The 18947-nt window shown below is 41.0% G+C and overlaps 1 protein-coding gene across 6 annotated transcripts; it reads left to right on the top strand.

Annotated features, from left to right (window-relative positions):
* Positions 1–2645: 2645 nt before the first annotated feature.
* On the top strand, positions 2646–15955 carry LOC124006595 (paired box protein Pax-8-like). Of its 6 annotated transcripts, XM_046316628.1 has the most exons (13): positions 2646–2833; positions 3322–3487; positions 7371–7499; positions 8433–8598; positions 8887–9084; positions 9338–9414; positions 9833–9958; positions 10320–10486; positions 11124–11244; positions 11820–12056; positions 12328–12429; positions 13804–13890; positions 14809–15955. In XM_046316628.1, exons 3-13 carry the CDS (start codon positions 7430–7432, stop codon positions 14877–14879), a joined length of 1422 nt encoding a protein of 473 aa, XP_046172584.1. In that variant the 5' UTR covers positions 2646–2833; positions 3322–3487; positions 7371–7429; the 3' UTR covers positions 14880–15955. The 6 variants fall into 6 exon arrangements, with proteins under 6 accessions (XP_046172584.1, XP_046172585.1, XP_046172588.1 ...); XM_046316629.1 differs by lacking the exon at positions 3322–3487; XM_046316632.1 differs by lacking the exon at positions 7371–7499 and having other exon boundaries at positions 8457–8598.
* The last annotated feature ends 2992 nt before the right edge of the window (positions 15956–18947 follow it).

Genomic DNA, 18947 nt, shown 5'->3' with positions numbered 1-18947 from the left:
TTTTTGGCGCAGTTTTGGCAATACACGCAACCTGAAAACCACTGTCATAATCGTTGACGTAATTATTCAATTGATGTAGGCCTAATTCTGTTATTTCTTCTCCTCCTCTTCCATCTTCTAATTTTCATCCCCATCATCATTATAATATTAGGTTTATTAGTTCAGGAAAGATCATTATGAGGTCATATAATTATTATAACAGTACCGAAGGTAGCCTACTATATTAACATATGCTACTGTGTTGTGTGTTGCATATTCTCTTTTCATTATAATCATTATTATTATTGGTGGATACTCACATGACCCAGTCATCTGAGAGTCTGTGGGTGTAATATTCATGCAATCAGTTTGCCTCAAAGCAAGCCACACAACAAAACCCCTGTAACTAAACATTATTAAAATGTGCACTTCTGGTGCAGATAGCCATCTAGAAGTTTTAATCGCTTGTTAAACTCTCGATAACCTCTGTGTGCCATCTTTCTTTCTATCTCTCACCTCCCTCCCCAGGCAATTGCCCCTCGCTCTCGCTCTCTCTCTTTGCACTTCACAGAGGAATTCTCTGCTTCCATCTAATGTTATGATTCGCTTTAGTCCCTCGACAGTTTTATTTATTTCAAAACATTCGCCCTTTTGTCCCGGAGCGAACCTGATGTAATGGTATTTACATTGCACGGCGGGCCGGGGAAGATTGAGAATGAGCTCACCAATTGTAGCCTAACGAGATAAGGATTTGCGATGCACTGACCAATGATGTTAAATTGTTTGGGGCGCACAAGGGTCCCCTTCTATCTACTTCACATATATGTCGTAATCTCGCAACTAACAGGCCGTACAACGTTTCTAGATTGTTTTTAAGGACCTACACTTAAATTGCCCCGACTATATGTTCTGTTTCCAATCACCAATTTCCATGGCAAAAGGTTCCACTTTTGCATAATCAATTTTGCTATGTCTTCAACTGGCAAAACGGTAAAACAACTGTAAATTGGTGCCACGAGCCATATGGTTAGATAGACTATAATTTCTACTGGGCAGACGACACTGTGGCCATGTTAGGCAACATGGGGTCATAAACGAGAGTCATTATAGGTGTTATGTTTGTTTTCCAATCTCGTGAGAACAACTAAACACTGTTGGAACGCAGAGGGACACCGACACCCTGTTGCGAAGAACCACCCGCATATTTCACGGAGCCCATCCACTTGATTAAGTGGTGTATGTGTAAAATAAGCTAAGGCATTCAATACGCACAATCAGAACGCCTTGGCACTATGATAACCAGCAGCTGAAAATGCGTGGGATGTGATGTTTGGAAGTGATGTTCAGACGTGATGTCCACTCATTTGGATAGGCAGTGTCTACTGTCTACTGTCTCTGTGTTGAACTGGGTTGACCTTAAAGAACTCGCTGTAGACTTACTTATTATGTAAGTAAGAGACAGTCTACCATTAGTTAGTAATCTAGTATGGGTATTTACAGCGCTACTTGACGGAGAGGTGAAGAGGATCGTAGAAAAGCTTAGAGGGATAGAACACAATCCACGTAACACTGTCTGACCTACAACTGCACAAACCACCACAGAAAGCAATCTAAGGGCGGGCGGGTGAAAGGTAATACAATAATATAATCCCACATCAACATATAAGACAGAGTAGTTGTTTTTTGACTGAATTTGGTGATGATGTTGAAAATGATGGATATAAGATTTACCTCTGTATCTTTGTGTGGGTAACAGAATAAAAAACAGCCATAATGTTGTGTTGGTAAAAAATATATATATATTAATAATAATATGTAAATAGAAATTCATTCCAACAATAAAGACAAGCAATCTGAAAGAAGTTTCTAATAAACATTTTGGCTATTAATGTGCAAAAAGTAATACATGTAATCAATATTGTGGCCAAACATGGCCTATGTCATCCATATTTAATTAGTTGAAAGTTGTGTAAAAAGTAGCAAATACTAGCAGCCGCTTATTCAACCTTTAATGTGATCCATTATTTTGAATTGAAGTCCTCTGACACGAAATAATAGGCTGTCCTATATCATTCAAGTATGACTGTAAGCAGATCATATCTGATGTGCTTATTCAGGGTACAACACAAAACTAAACTTTATGATTTAAACGTAACATCTACAAACGTGTAGGCTATCGGCTTCACCCATGTCCCTGGTCATGCTATAGTCCTATATTACTAATTTTATCGCTCAAATAAGGGGACATATACCTGTCATGTGATAGCAGACATTGTGACAGATCACAACAAATCAAGTTCCAAATTGTGTGTGAAAACAGTGTACTCCAAATTAACCGGAATTCACAGACCCCCGGAAATCGTGTCACATCTTGTATACAATCTAATCAAAGCGAAGCTGTCGCTGGGGGTGAATGAAAACAAACCGGCTCCTTGACAAGTGTTTCCGTAAACGTTACTGTTTCTCTGAGACAGTGTGTTGTATTGGGTGGAATGCCACTCAAAACACAAAATCAGTCATCCATGTGGTTTTGGGAAAGGTGACACCCTCTTTTCAAATAGCCACACCTCACCCTTAGTTCTACTGCACTCCCCTCGACTCCATCATCCAATGGCCGCGGCGCACCATCGCCACTGCGCGCCTCGGAGAGCGTCTGTTGGATAAAACCTTGCACAGTATTAGTAGCAGGTCGTGAACAGCTACACCACCTCTGCCTGTTGAGAGAGTATCATACCAGACGCTTTATCAAAGATTGACTTGGATCTCCCCAGCCGAGGTTACATTTTCTCCGGTGTGGTCTAGCATTGGATAATAATAAGGATATCTGCCTGGACCTTTTTTCTGCAAGGCGAAGGTAATTATTTGCATCAATGAGGTGTTTTTGATCGTAAACGCAATGTGCAAACGACTAGACATGGGTACATCACTGTGTTAGCAAATGTGAATGATTGATAACATCTTTAACAAATGGTTGTAAATGTGTAAAAACTTAACAATGAATAATGTATTGGCTGATCGTTTAGTTAGAGTATCGAGTCCGGTTACATTCACTAAGTAGTGTGAGAGAGTAGTCCCTATAGAGATCCTATTATTACTAATTGGTAGTCCCAACAAAGATCCAAAGCCTAGCCTACGATAAGCAGTGAAACGTGTTTTTTGTTTTGGCTTATTATATAAGCCTATATATTTCTTTAAATAAGAGTGGCGACGGGGACTTAAGACTCAAATTGAAACTGCAACGCGAGCACTAATATATTTTAATACTATGCCACACTATGGCATAAGCTTACTTAACAGTATTCATAAGAACCCCATATTAACTATTACAATGTCCTCTTGCAGCAAAGAGTGCACTCAGGAACACATTCATTCCAAGCGAGGCCCCACATGGACTAAAAACATCTAATTAACTGGGAGAGAGAGAGAGAGAGAGAGTGGACCCTCTTGCATTTGTCAAGGACACCCAACGACAAAGACCTCAGAGATATGTCCAACACCACCGGACGAGGTAAAACACAAGATCTGAGACTCCCTTCCCTCGTATTGCTATAGTATTTTGGCCGCCAAAGAGAAGATAATCACATGCATTTAGTAGCTATTACTCAAATATAGGCTAAATAAACAGATACTTTGTTAAAATGTTCCTTAGAAAAAGCTGAACTCATTCATCAATATGAAATATTTAATTGTCAAAGCAAGCAAAAAATGCAGTACAGGCATGACAAAAATATTTCAGAGACCTTGACAGAAATCAGCCGTTAATAGTTTATGCTCAGACGTTGACAACGGAATAAATTCAAAATCCCTGTAATTATTTTCTATCCAAGTTTCGTTAAGAATACCTAACATTTTTCACCGGGATTTCTAATGGCATGAAAACAAAAACCTTTTAAAGTAATTGAGTGATTATGCTGATAATAAAGTGTATTTCAGCAGCAACGACATTTTGGCCTACGGGTGCTTTGAATTATGAAACACTTGAATAGTGTTTGTTGTTTCATTCTCTAATACTTTGACATTATTCATACTGAATAAGGACGTTATTAACAGAAACAGGCTATGTTTTGCTGTAATATCTGTATACCCACGAATTCTGAATACATTCGAATAGTTGAGTAGTCCATGGCTGGTTATACAGTTTTTATGAAGTTTATACAGCAATGTTTCTCTTATCAGAGCAGAGATCGGCTAGGAAGGCCAAGAACCTTAGTCAATAAAAACCAAATGATCAATAATTGAATAACTTAATGTGCACCTGTCTTTATACACGGTTATTAAATGTATTTCCTTAATTTCAGGGTGATCTTTGTAAAAGTTATGACAGAAAGTCAATTAATGAATGTAACATTAAAAAAACTGAACTATCAATGATCAGGCCAACAATTCTGAAAGTTGAGCCTGGTGTTATAAATCCAGCGTGTATTTACTAAACAAAATAACAGATTTTCCTTCTCTCGTGGAGGGTTTGTCAAGTTAATTGGACGTTAGTTTAGCTGACAGATATAGATTTGAGCCAATCCGTGGTCATTGTCACTTCAATTGTGCCAATGATGGAACGGTGGGGAGCTGAATGGTATGGCTTGTTTACGTTTCACCCGGTCTACCCCGCAGCATAAATTATGACACCCTCTTGTCGCCTCAAATGCGCCATCTTCTTTCATGTTCTCATAGCACCCGCTGTCAGGGGTTACAATAACCGTTCAGAAGTTACAGTGCAGCATTGCACCTCCGAGGTTTTGAGGTTATTGGGTGCCGTTTGGCTCAGTTGGTAGAGGATTTCGCTTGCAACGCCAGGGTTGTGGGTTCAGTAAGGGAAAAGTACGAACATGTATGCACATGTATGCACTATAAGTCACTCTGGATAAGAGCGTCTACTAAATTACCAACATTTAAATGTTATGGGTCTATTCAAATTACGTGTCAATATTGTTTAAAATTGTTAGGAGTAGCCTTTAGGATAGTCAACCGATGTTGTCAAACATAGACAATCGATCTCTAGTGGCTGATACATAATTGTACCTGTGAGCATCCACATTTTCTTTTAAAACTGCTTATTTTGAATTTAGACTAAATAATGGGTTGTGCTAATCGTGGTCAGTGGCCACACGTTCATTCTATAACCTAATGGCAAGTTAGTGGAATAAAACAAAATATATAATGAGTAGGCTATCATATAGGGACTAAAGTGCAGTGTAACAGAAATGCTGCATTATTGAAGTTCATGTGAAACTAAAATGGAAAGTGAGAGGAAAGTGAGAGGTTCTGCAATAGTTTGTGTGGGCTATATTATATTTAATATAAGGGTATAAGTTACACACACACACACACACACACACACACACACACACACACACACACACACACACACACACACACACACACACACACACACACACACACACACACACACACACACACACACACACACACACACACACACACACACAAAATAGGTGAACAAAACCATTTTTTTCAGTTATGGTAGATATTTCCTCTGGCATTTTGACGGCTCCTTATGCTACATTGTAGATTGTGTTCTCAATCCAAATGTGTACATACTAATTCAAAAGGCGAGGCCTTTAGACATAGTTCCCGCATCATTTGAAGCCTAGAATCAATAAAATAATATATTTGACAGTGGATTATAAATTCGAATCCATTTTGAGGAGGAAAACCATGCAAGGGGATTAATTATTTTAAGGGAAACAACCTAAAGAATGAATGGCATCATTACAAATTACGCGAAATGGAGACAATATAGGCTATTAATTGTGCAATTAGGATAAATCGTCTTTATGAGGGATTTGTGTGTGTGTGTGTGTGTGTGTGTGTGTGTGTGTGTGTGTGTGTGTGTGTGTGTGTGTGTGTGTGTGTGTGTGTGTGTGTGTGTGTGTGTGTGTGTGTGTGTGTGTGTGTGTGTGTGTGTGTGTGTGTGTGTGTGTGTGTGTGTGTGTTGTGCGCGTGTGCGTGTGTTATGTATGTGCTTGTGTGACAGAAGAGCGAGAGAGAGAGTGCACGCGCGTGTGTATATGCGTGTGTGTTTATTCCCTTGGGGTTGCTCAGCTTTAATATCCTGCAGGTTGGTGAAGCTTGGCGGGGAGATTTTTACACACTCCGCTAGCACGGTTAATGGTGCTCCTGCTCCCCACCCAGCCTCGTCCGGCCTCCGTTTGATGTGGAAATAAAAGCTGGGAAAGGGCTGAGAAAAGAGCAAGGCGAGGAAGAAAGCTGCTGAATGGGTTAAATTAAAAGCAATGGGATTCTTACAAAGTCACTGATGCAGTCTATAGAAAGACAGAGAAGCTGCTGACAACTTTCAAAATGACATGGCAAACCCTTTCCCCCAGCGTCATTTCCAAGTCCTCTTAAAGGAGACGTCGATTTTTGATTTTGTAAATTAAAATGGTCAACTATAACTAGAACATGTATTACCTGGTGTAGTCTAGGCCTATGGTAGGCTATTCATTTAAGCATCGACACAAGGGAATACCTTTTATTCTACAAACGAATATGCATGCGCATTATCTCGAGCATATTGGTGAACCATAATAATTGTATAGGCCTATATGGGAAATGTTCATAGGAATCACTATTACATTAATCCCTATAGTTCAAATACAGACGATGGACACGTTCTGGCATAGACTACATCACTCTCAATGTAATATATATATATATATATATATATATATTTTATAATAACCGCATTATACCAACTGACTACTGACAGCCCATCGAAGTGTTTAGACGAGAAGAAATGTAGTGAGTATGCTTGCACGCAAATAGGCTATCAATAACTTGATTTACACCACACAATTGCTATTTGACCTAATATAGCTATTGGAAATGGTCAACATACTCACAATGTAGGCTACATTTTTCTAATGTAAAAAACGAATTATTGCCATTTATTTTGCGTAATTGTAAATGTGATAAACATGCCTGTCAGAGAGGTGGTTTCACATTGAACTTGGTGCTATAACCTATAGAAACCCATTATCCTCGCAGATATACTTTTTTTTTTTGCGAATAATTGACCAAATCGTGGAAAAATAAACTCCAAAGCATAACATGATGATAAATAATTGACTTTGTCATTTAGTCTATAGAATTGTAGCTTAGACAGTATCACTTCAGGGCATTTTGAAATCGAAATGATGGCAATATCGTATCATTGTGCATGTGAGCTGTTTTTCCATGCCGCTTGCCAGAATGGGCCTAAATTATGCATGGCCTATGGGCCCCAAACTCCTTACATAAAACATGTAAAAGGCGTAAAATTCTCCGCTTTATAACGTTTAATGTGAAATTCATTTATATCAAAGTTAGGATAAACTTATTTCCTCTGCGAGAAATGACTACCTTCTCTCGCTGCCTTGTGTGTCCCATAGGAAACCCAAACCCGGAGAGAGGAATCTAGAGGTCAGAACCAGGATTGAGAACATCTAGAATGTGGAAGACTTACACAGAGCTGTCTAGACCAGAGGCTGTCAAATTTCTAGCTAGATCCGACTTAATTGGTCAGTTACCCTCTTTTACCACTCTTTTAAAACAACACTGAATTATGCATGATAAATTGACAAAATATATTCTGACATGTGCATCATTCACATCTCTGTCATCATTTTTATATAGCCCTTTTAAGATCTGTACTCGGGTTCGTTTGATAGCTAGGGGCTCTATTCAATCTGTATCGCTGAAGCGTTACAGATTGCGCTTTAGAAATGTAAAGGTAATTTCCCGATTGAGCCAACATAGCCTGTACAGCGTTTACCGTGAATACAGTCTCCGCTAATGCGGGAACTTTTCATTTACATTTCAATCACTCTGTAATGCTGAACTTCAGCAATATAGATTGTGTAGTGAATATTTTTGTGTAGTGAATATTTTTTTTGTCCAACATACATATCAATTAGCAGTAAACTTGCACACACTAAACATGCCTGTCTCCTCAACATAAAAAAAAACAGAATATGAAATAACTTTATTTCAAACAATACAGTGAAACAAATTCCAGGAAATATATGCTCATTGTTATGTTCATGACCTGCACAATTTTGTGTGCTGAATTGTCCCACCAGGTTCAATAACATCTTCTCTTGGAAACCCAAAGGACCCACCTTTTATCCTGTTTTTTTTTGTTGCATTCTGAAAATGATATTGCCAGTAGATGCCTAAATAATATGTGATTTATTTGATCAATTCATCTATTTTGTTCTACATGTCTGTAGTATGTCATTGTCGTATCAAGGTAAGAACGTTAGGTGCCAAGTAAGCCCTGTCACAGACCAAACAAATAGCTTGAAGTAGAACCAGCCCAGACCCAATATCAGTGTTCCCTCCCTGTATGTGTATCCTGTGTGAGGTAGTGCTGTGTGTGGGTGGGAGCGTGGGTGGCAGTGAGCTCAGGTTCCATGACATTTATAAGTGTTTCATCCCCCCTCCTCCTCCAGGTCATGGGGGTCTTAACCAACTAGGCGGAATGTTTGTGAACGGCCGTCCGCTTCCGGAGGTGATCCGGCAGCGCATCGTAGACATGGCCCACCAGGGCGTCCGTCCCTGTGACATCTCCCGCCAGCTCCGTGTCAGCCACGGCTGTGTCAGCAAGATCCTGGGACGGTGAGCACCTCATAGCACCTTTACAAGTCGCTCTGGATAGAGCGTCTGCTAAATGACTTAAATGTAAATGTAAATGTACACAACAGGGTGATACTGTTAGCAGCCCTCTATTGTGTTCTCAAGACACCTAAACCATGAACCACGGTCTCCCATTGTGAAAAGTGTCTGGGTTCACTACACAGTACATCATTAGTCATGTAAACACCTATTTTTGTTCAATCCAAATGATGACCACCCACATTCACTATATTGCTCTCTGACTGAACAAACCTCTCTCTCCTTTTCCAGCTACTACGAGACTGGCAGCATCAAGCCAGGAGTGATTGGGGGCTCCAAGCCCAAGGTGGCCACTCCTAAAGTGGTTGATAAAATAGCAGATTACAAGCGTCAGAACCCCACAATGTTTGCCTGGGAGATCAGAGACAGGCTCCTGGCAGAGGGGGTGTGTGACAGTGACACCGTGCCCAGTGTTAGCTCCATCAACAGGTACTGACTAACCTCTAAATTATGCTATGTGTAAACCAATAAATAAGTGGACCTTTAAAATAAGAACTGTGATCTCTTAAGTAGTGTTAAACAAGTGTATAGAAATTGAATCAGCAGAACAATCGCAGATGTAAGTATGTGGTGCAATAGATTTTACACTGTTGTCCAATAAACACATTTCACTGCACCTATCTGGTATGTGACAATAAAACGTTGATTTAATATTATTTATAATCTCTGCTCTTTATTCCAGAATAATTAGAACCAAGGTGCAGCTGCCTTTCAACCTGCCTCTGGATGGTAAAGGCCTAAGCCCAGGACACACACTAAGTGAGTCTCTACACACACACGCACACACACGCACACACACACACACACACACACACACACACACACACACACACACACACACACACACACACACACACACACACACACACACACACACACACACACACACACACACACACACACACACACACACACACACACACACACACACACACACACACACACACACACGCTGCTGCTCTGATAGACTCAGACAGACACCCTAGTCATTAACAAAGCACTATCACCCCCCACTCCAAGCACCAACACACGCCTTCACTAAGGCCTAGCATTATGGTCTGATCATGTAGTATTTAGCCTAAAGAAACTCCATGCTTAATGGTTCGTAAGATTAAGCGCTAATGGTCAACGATAATATTGCAGTAATAATAGTCCGTTTTCCCTTTCTTTCTGTCAGTCCCCAGTTCAGCTGTCACTCCCCCAGAGTCGCCCCAGTCCGACTCCCTGGGCTCCACCTACTCCATCAGTGGCCTGCTGGGAATACCACAGCCCAGCCAAGAGGGCAAGAGGAGCCATGATGACAGTAAATACCCACAAATTCTTGAGCAATCCCAAATCCTGATGTTCTATACTCCTCTCACATTTTATAATATTTTTTTATGCAATCCAGTAAGATTCACTCTGACAATTTATTCTACCATAATTTATGTACAAACTCAAATAGATTCAATAACTTCTCAATATAACCCCACTCTCTCTCTCTCTCTCTCTCTCTCTCTCTCTCTCTCTCTCTCTCTCTCTCTCTCTCTCTCTCTCTCTCTCTCTCTCTCTCTCTCTCTATCACCTCTCTCTCTCTCTCTCTCTCTCTCTCTCTCTCTCTCTCTCTCTCTCTCTCTCTCTCTCTCTCTCTCTCTCTCTCTCTCTCTTTCTCTCACCTCTCTCAGGTGACCAGGAGAGCTGTAGACACAGTGTGGATTCTCAGGGCAGCGCAGGCGTTCCTAGGAAGCAGCTGAGACCGGAGCACTTCCCCCCGCAGCACCTGGACTGTGGCTTTGACCGCCACCACTATCCACCAGACTTCAGCTCTGCAGCAGCCAGCAAGACCGAGCAGGTACGGTGACCTACATGTCACATTGGCACTGAGAGGTGGAGTCTGCTTTAACGCCACTGGCATGGGAAACATATGTTTACATTGCCAAAGCAAATGAAATAGATAATAAACAAAAGTGAAATAAACAATAACAAATTAACAGTAAACATTACACTCAGAAGTTCCAAAAGAATAAACACATATCAAATGTCATATTATTATGTATTATACAGTGTTGTAATGATGTGCAAATAGTCTCAATGGTGTTTGTTCTTCACTGGTTGCCCTCTTCTTGTGGCAACAGGTCACAAATCTTTCTGCTGTGATGGCACACTGGTATTTCACCCAGTAGATATGGGAGTTTATCAAAAAATGGTGTAATCTGAGGGAAATACGTGTCTCTAATATGGTCATATATTTGACAGAAGGTTAGGAAGTGCAGCTCAGTTTCCACCTCATTTTGTGGGCAGCGTGCACATTGCCTGTCTGCTCTTGAGAGCCAGGTCTGCCTTCGGCAGCCTTTCTCGATAGCAAGGCTATGCTCACTGAGTCTGTACATAGTCAAAGATTTCCTTATTTATTTGAATTCCCCCCTCTATTTTTCACACACAACACAACGCTCACGTACAAATGGTTCATTCGCTTTTATTCTCCACAGACTGTGTACCCTCTCTCGCTCATCAATGGCAGTCTAGAAGACGGGAAGACCAGCCTCTCAACATCGAGTGCTGCTATTGGTCGGAACCTGGCAGCGCACCAGGGTTACACTGTGGTGACAGGTAAGACTCTAACGATGGATGGTGCCCTCTCACCCAGCACAAAGATCAGCGCTCAAAGATGAAGCAGAGGGAAAACTGAACACGCTGGCACATGGAAACATTAGCATATCTCAACACCCAATTCACAAAGGCAGTTATTTTAAATATCATAATGCATTCATAATCTGTGAATGTAATAGCAGTCTGTTTAGGCGTGTATACTCCGGACTGTAGCAACTGCGGTTGTCATCAATCTGATAATAGATCTTGTTTCCGACCGAGCTATCATAGCAGTTGATGTTTATCTCTGCAGTGCAGCCACATGTTAGCTTGCCGTGCCTGCTGATGCGTTGTACAATTAATTTGGCCTATTATCACGAGCTGCCCAAAGCACCCTTTCAAGTTTAATTTAAAACAGACGTACAATATGTGCTGTATGTCTAATGCAGTACCCGTTCACTCATCATTTGTTTCAAGCATTAATTTCAGCTTCCTGGCTATTCCTGCTGTGTATTTGTTAATCCATTCATTCATATTAGTTAATTCCATTTTATTTCATTTTCTCACCCATCCACCCACTGGCCATGCCACCTCAGACCCCCTACAGCCCCTCACACTTTGTCTGAAACAGGAAATGTCCCCGGAGGTGACCAGCACAAGCCCCTCCCTAAATGCGGTGGCCAACTCTGCCTTCCTAGAGCTGCAGTCATTGCAGGCCCCTGTCACTGTCAGTAGCAGCTGCAGCAGCTCCAACCATTTCCCTCATGCGTTCAACTCATTCTCCCATCATGCACCAGTGTACGGCCATTTCAGCAGCCAGTCTCTCATAGCAGGTAATGAAGCATTCGTCTCACCCATTGCCACGCCCTGTAGGGGGTCCATACAGACAGTATAGACTACACTCGCTTATCATGTCACCTGCCACAACACACCAAACCCCATGTGCAGTACTGTACTGGAACGTCAATTGCTGTAGATGACGGTGAGCACCACTGACAGTGCCAGAATTGATTTGTTTTTCATGTGTATATCCAGCTGCTGCACTACTACAGTATGTGTACATCCTCATGCTGACAGTGTGTGGTCTGTCCTCCTCTGTTTCAGGGCGGGATATGGTGAGCTCCACTCTCCCTGGCTACCCTCCTCACATCCCCTCCAGTGGCCAGACAGGCTACTCATCCTCGGCCATCACTGGCATGGTAGCAGGTAAGACTCCCGTCCCTTGACACACACAGGCTATGAGACAGGCCATGGCATCCTAAAATGGGATTTCTGAGAAAGAGATGAATGATGTCTCTACTTTCAGTTCAGCTTATATAAATGCAGTTCATAGTTTTATTTTTAGCCAAACCTGATCCTATCTGGGTTTTCCCTTGGGGAACGCTGAAACTGCATATGCTATTAGGACAAAGCACCACTGAGAAGGATTTAGACAAAAAAAAAAAAAAATTAGGCAGTGAGCAAAACCAATGCTAAAAAAGCAAGGATGGGCGTGAGACAGGGAGAGCGAAATGCTGGGAGGGAGGATTGGAGATTAACAGGAAGGCATGCTGGTTAATGAGTAGCCTGCTCGGCTGGTGAACTGCATGGCGGTGCAGCCAGGGCCCAGGGGGTACAAGAGAACAGGCTGGGGGTTCCGCCTTGCTGCCCGCACCCCCACGCCGCCCCTCTGACCACACATCACCATGGGAACCAGGGGCCCCACCAGAGGGGGGGAGAGGGTGGGGGGCCACAGGGTGGCAGAGTGGGCCTGGGTGAGAGAGAGAGAGCAGAGGAGGAGGGTCTTTGTGGTGTGTGTGTGTGTGTGTGTGTGTGTGTGTGTGTGTGTGTGTGTGTGTGTGTGTGTGTGTGTGTGTGTGTGTGTGTGTGTGTGTGTGTGTGTGTGTGTGTGTGTGTGTGTGTGTGTGTGTGTGTGTGTGTGTGTGCCTTTTTATTTGAAGTCTGCCCTTCGAAGCGCGAAATGAGAGGGTCTGATTTATTATTTTTCTGGTGGGCTTGCTGTGAGGAAGCGTTCATACACAATTACTCACAGAAAGGGGGGGGGTCTGGGGGGGAGCAGGGGTATTCAATCCAGCCAACATAATTACCAATTAGATATTGGAATGTTAAAAAAAGAAGAGGAAAAAATAGAGGAGACAGAGAATGGCTGAAAGGCTGAAGCAGGAAGTGGAGGGATAGAGAGGAGAGGAGGGCATTTTGGATGGACCGAGAGGGGAGGGGTAAACGCTAAAGAGAGGAAGCGGAGACTAGCCACACGCACCAATGAGTCGAGGGATTTTACCCCCAGCCATCCACCTGGCCCATAGATTAATGGTTTACAAGATGCCCTAACCATTGGTGAATTATGAGCTAAGTCTTAGCAGATGCTGGCAAGAGTACAAACACTCTCAACTGAAGGCAAAAAAACAAACACTTTGAGGAATGCTGTGTCTCTATAAGACATTTTATGCCTGATATTGTCTGTGTTGTATTTCTTTCTATACACGTACATCTGGGAATTTCTTACTGAATGATGTTTGTTACTATATGTCTCTTAGTGTACATCTGATGTACGTGCTGTTTTGTTCCATGTCCTTGCAGGTGCAGACTACTCTGGTCAGACCTACACTCACTCCCCCTACACCTCCTACAGCGAAGCTTGGAGATTCACCAACTCCAGCATTCTCGGTGAGTCAGTCAGTCCGGCACAGTGGTGTACAATGGACACACCCTTCATAAGTATTAGAAGCATGTACTGTAGTCTGTGTTGTGTCAGTACTGGAACGATGAAAGATTCCACACAGGACCATACTGTTTATAAAGCTGATGTGTTATGATTGAAGTGAACGTGACAAAAGTGACTGAATTGTTATAGATAAAAGACCCAGCTTCCAATTATATATATTTTTTTTAATACAAACCATTCCTGTCAGGTCAAGTTTATACTTTGAACCTTATTCAATAGCTTTGAACCTGAAATACCATGAATTTGAACCTAGAGTATCAATGGGAAAACCTCAAATACAAATCCTCACGCCAACCAGGAAATAAAGTACAGTCAAACTTTTGCTTTCAGTCAGGTCACATGTATCAGGATCTCCCCTAGTCCCCATGGAAACTAGTTACCTAGTTACCAGGGGGTCTGTGCTATACCACTGCCGTCTCTTGGTGTGTACGGTAACTCTCTCTGAGCTTACCAGCCTATGAGAACTTGTGTTCTGTTGTGACTTTCTGGTCACAAGTCTGTGTGTCACCTTGAACCAGCTGATTTCACCAATTATTAACGACACCGGGGAACATAGACAGTATTAATGCTTGTGTGTTCTGAATGCTTAATTCTATGCATAATGCAAAATATTCGGTGATATTTCTTCCATCAAGTAGACCCATACTTTAACAGAGAGAAGGTGCAAAACAGGCAGCTTTATTCATGGGACAAACTATCCAAGCAAGGCAGATTTCCATCTGAACCATCTGCTATTGTCATGTGGTTGATGGGATTAAGAAAGCCTGCTCTGTGTTGCATTGTCCCTCCTAACACCATCAAAGCCAAGCTAAAAATCAAGCCACAATGGTAAACTCCTTTATCTCTGTCGCCCCCTGCAGGTTCGCCCTATTACTATAGCTCGGCCTCCCGCACCGCTCCACCATCCACTGCAGCCTACGACCATCTCTAGCTCCCATGGACCAACCCTCATCAAGAGGACTGATAATGGGGACCAACAGGCAAATGCAGCAAGGGATAGGAAGCTATGATGGGAATTGGACTGTCTCCCAATGATGGACAGGGGAGTAAAGACATCCGAGGGACATTGAAGACTTTTAGTGGCAACACTGGACCAGCTATCCTTGACCCTGAACTCATGGACAATACCTTCTCATGGCTAACTATTCATTATTTATTTGTTTTTAATGGCAGCCTCATCCAGGGTGACTTGACACGTTTACACATGACATTCTAAACACTGTAATACATTTGGGCAACTGATGTCTATGACTTTGTCAGTGGCAAAGGCCCTGAATCCTGCATTGTGTGTACGTCGCTCCAAAGCTGTTTCACCAAAGACTTTATTTGTAGCACATTTTGCAACACTCTGACATGCGACTTTGACTTCATGACATCATAGGATGTTTGGTGGCACAGTACAGTAAACAGCTTTTTTTGTGAAGCTACTCCTGTATTTGCATCAAGTTTACAATCGTTTTATACAATAATACACATGTCCCTTTTGCATTCCAGTGTCGGTTTTTTCAGGATCGTCTGTGTTGAATTCAAAATTCAGCCTCTTTGAGCTCACCACCCAACCAAACCTTCCAGATCTTAAATGTAGTGCAGTGCCAATTGTCTGTATGAGGCATACAGTCACACGGGGTATCATTCTCATAGCAAAATGTCCTCATGTCCTTGTCAAAAAAAATGTGTTTCATGAATTGAACTGTCTGGGTTACTCTTGTTTGGCAATATGTATATATTGTAAATGGCAAACTGCTCTTGAGAAAGAAATGCAATTTTATCAGAAGGATGATTTGGGGGTGAATATTGTGGGGATTAATGACTGAGTATCTGAAAAACAAAACAACTCTTTAATTTTTTTTCTTTATGATAATTCGATTTTGTTGTCATGCTGATGTTTAGTATGAGAACTGGGACTAAACTGTTTGTTCTTTTCTTATACTGCTATTAATGTTATTGAAGATGTACATATGGAATTTCTAAATAATTATTTTAATTAAATAAAGCATGACAAAGTGATTGTGCATTGCATTATTTTCCCCACAGAACCTTTACATTAGAATAGAGTCCTATTAATATCCTTAGAATCAACTGACAAAAAAATAAGAAACCCGTTTCTATTAAAGTCTTTACAGTTTGAGTGTTGTGGCATGTCGTATGTAGTGCATGAACAAACATAGGCCTACACAAAGCTCCCCACTACTTCCATCACAATAAGGAATGGACGTCACAATGAGAGGATCATTGTTTCGTCACAGTGTTGTTTCATGCTGCACAAAGCTCCTATTGTTCTAACAATCACAAAATGCCGCTTAGAACTTCGCTTACAATCTTGTAAGATTGTAGCCCTGTATACCAACTCCTCATGCTGAAGCATTTCTAATCGATTAGTAAATCGTTCATACATCATCTATTAATCATTACACCGTTCATAAGATGTATAATAAATGTCCGTAGAAACCATTTACTAATCATTAGTTAAGTATTTTTGCGTCGTCTAAAGTGTGGGTCATTTATACTTCAGGAATGTTTTGAGGGACCAGTGTTATTTCTCCCAAAAAGATGGGTAGACATTCCAGCAGACAAGCAGACAATTCAGAGGATGTTTAAAGATATTGAAAATGTTATTCCAAAACAGTCACATTATTGTAATAGTGTGATGTGTAACTTTAGACACACGTTATACTGAGTAAAATAACGTTTCGTCTGAAAATGCTATCATCAGCGTTTCTTGGCAGGGACTTTTCTACCAAAACCAAGTTGCAGATTGCAGTCACTCCGTTATCCAATAGAATGCTTATGAGTTAAGGAAATCAATATCTGAATACATCATATCGTTGAACTATTCCATTACGGTTAAAGAGTTAACACATGTATTAAGGCCCAATAAAAGTGCTGCCAAACAATGCCATGTGTGAAAATGAGTCTGTGGTTAAAAGACTGAAGCACTCTAAGCACTTAAAGGTTAGAACATTTCTACATGCACATCATAAATGTAAAATGTCTAACTCAATCACATATCAGTAGTTATGAAAGAATAAAAACTAGATAAAAACTGGCAGGTCTGGCCAGCTTTTGTGTGTAGGCTACATCTCTCTGTTTTATGATTATATTGTGTTCATGAGGTTGACAACATTAGTAAAATAATCACATTACAACACCTCCTCGCATCATTGAGACTTGTTTTACAATAGTTTTTGTGAATAAAATGTTTCATATATTTCCTTAAAGGCCTAGTGCAGACAAAAACTAGATTGTCATGTGTGTTATATATACTGTATTTCCACACTATGAGGTTAAAATAATACTGTGAAATTGTGAAAATGATGTTGTTTGAAATGACTGCCTGAAATTTCAGCCTGTTTTGGTGGGATGGCGTTTTGGCCTGCCTGGTGATTAGCTAAAAGACCCACAAGAATGACAGTTCCAAACCTCTCTGCCAATAACAACTAGTTTTCAGTTTTCCCCTCCCCACTCAGACCACTCCCAGACGTCCTAGCAAAATTCTTGTTTGAGAAATTGACCTTTGCCAAGAGCTATTTTTCTTTATTTTTGATCATTTTTCATTTGAATTGAAAACAATCACAGTAATACAGTTAATTGTTACCCACAAATGATGCAGTGGACCTTTAAACATCCTGTGTTGTGTGCTTATTATGTTACCATTGATATGTTCTAGGCTATTTTACGAGTTTAAGGAGCATCAGATACTGCTGGAATGTCTATCAACGGCATTTCCCTCTTTTTGTCAGAAATTACACTCCTCACTCAAACATTTATCAAGCATTTATAAAGTATAAATAGCACATGCTTTTAGACACGGCCATGCAAAAATACTTAACTAATGATTAGTAAATGGTTTATAAGGACCTATATTAAATGCCTTATGACTGGAGTAATGATTAATAGATGATGAATAAACATTTTACTAATCCATTATAAATGGTTTATTACGTGGAGTGATTATAAAGTGCTACTAGGGATTTTAGTCGCAGTGCAACTCTTTAGCATACAGTCAAAATAGGTGTTCTGCTAATTTCAATTTATCAACACAATATCTCACCAGATCTCACTCCCTCACACCACTTTACTGTGTCCTATTAGTGATGTCAATTATTCACAAAGACAATAGGCCTAGTTTCCTCCCGTGGATCTAAAATGTAGGATTCCCATTGTGCACAATAAATACGTAGTGAATTAAATCGTTATAACAGAATACATAACAATTCCTATTAGTTGCTGTTATTATTATTATTATTATTGGGGTCTATATGGTTCCACTGCAAAACTCAAATGTTGCATATTTTCTGCAACTCAGCAATTTACCAGAAACGTAAGAGGACAAAATCAATGATCCTGATCAAACGCGCATCTGTTTAATTTCTTTTTTTATTTTCTGCTTCATGTAGTTTTATTTGCAATTATTTCTCCCCTCTTTGCGGCCTCATAATTATACCGCGGTAACGAGGCCACGGTTCGGCGGTGCCACGGCCCACCTGGACCCACCATCTCAGCACAAGCCGCGGGACTTGATGGATGGCCTGCCTCGCCGCCGTGCATAAGTCTGATTCGATACCAGATCACACCCCATGATGTTGGAAAGAAGACCTACTGTATGTGTCGGCTATTGTCTCTGGAAAAGCAGCCAAGCCAAGGCAATTCCTTTTGTCTTCAAAAGGGACTCAATCCTGTTCTGTCTCACATTTTATTTGTTTTATTTGAAGGTGTAATTTAGGACCGCAGTGCTTGTGAACTGGGGATGAATTCGTTGCTGTCTTTATTTTCCCCTAGTCTTAGAGTTTATATTCAACTTCATCAGTGAGTTTCTGCGCTAAGGTAATAACCCTTGATTGTGAGCTGACAAATCTAATAGGCCTACTGCCACATATCCTTTGCATATAGTTGCATATTCAGACAATTCATAACCTAAAATTAGTGCATTGTGGTATTCTACTTCAAGATAAAGACTCATACATTATATCAATAGAATTAAGAGACTACATTTTGTTTT

This window comes from Oncorhynchus gorbuscha, linkage group LG20, assembly GCF_021184085.1.
Source record: "Oncorhynchus gorbuscha isolate QuinsamMale2020 ecotype Even-year linkage group LG20, OgorEven_v1.0, whole genome shotgun sequence".
Taxonomy (NCBI): Eukaryota; Metazoa; Chordata; class Actinopteri; order Salmoniformes; family Salmonidae; genus Oncorhynchus; species Oncorhynchus gorbuscha.
Note: the sequence above shows the minus strand (reverse complement) of the source record. Positions and strands in the feature narration are given on the sequence as shown.

What these genes read in the sequence shown, in the direction of transcription:
- LOC124006595 (XM_046316629.1), top strand. Translation starts at nt 7,430, where the DNA reads ATGTGGAAGACTTACACAGAGCTGTCTAGACCAGAGGCTGTCAAATTT. An exon ending in AGCTAGATCCGACTTAATTG is followed by an intron (nt 7,500 to 8,432) that starts GTCAGTTACCCT and finishes CTCCTCCTCCAG; the next exon opens with GTCATGGGGGTCTTAACCAA. An exon ending in GGGTTACACTGTGGTGACAG is followed by an intron (nt 11,245 to 11,819) that starts GTAAGACTCTAA and finishes ATGCCACCTCAG; the next exon opens with ACCCCCTACAGCCCCTCACA.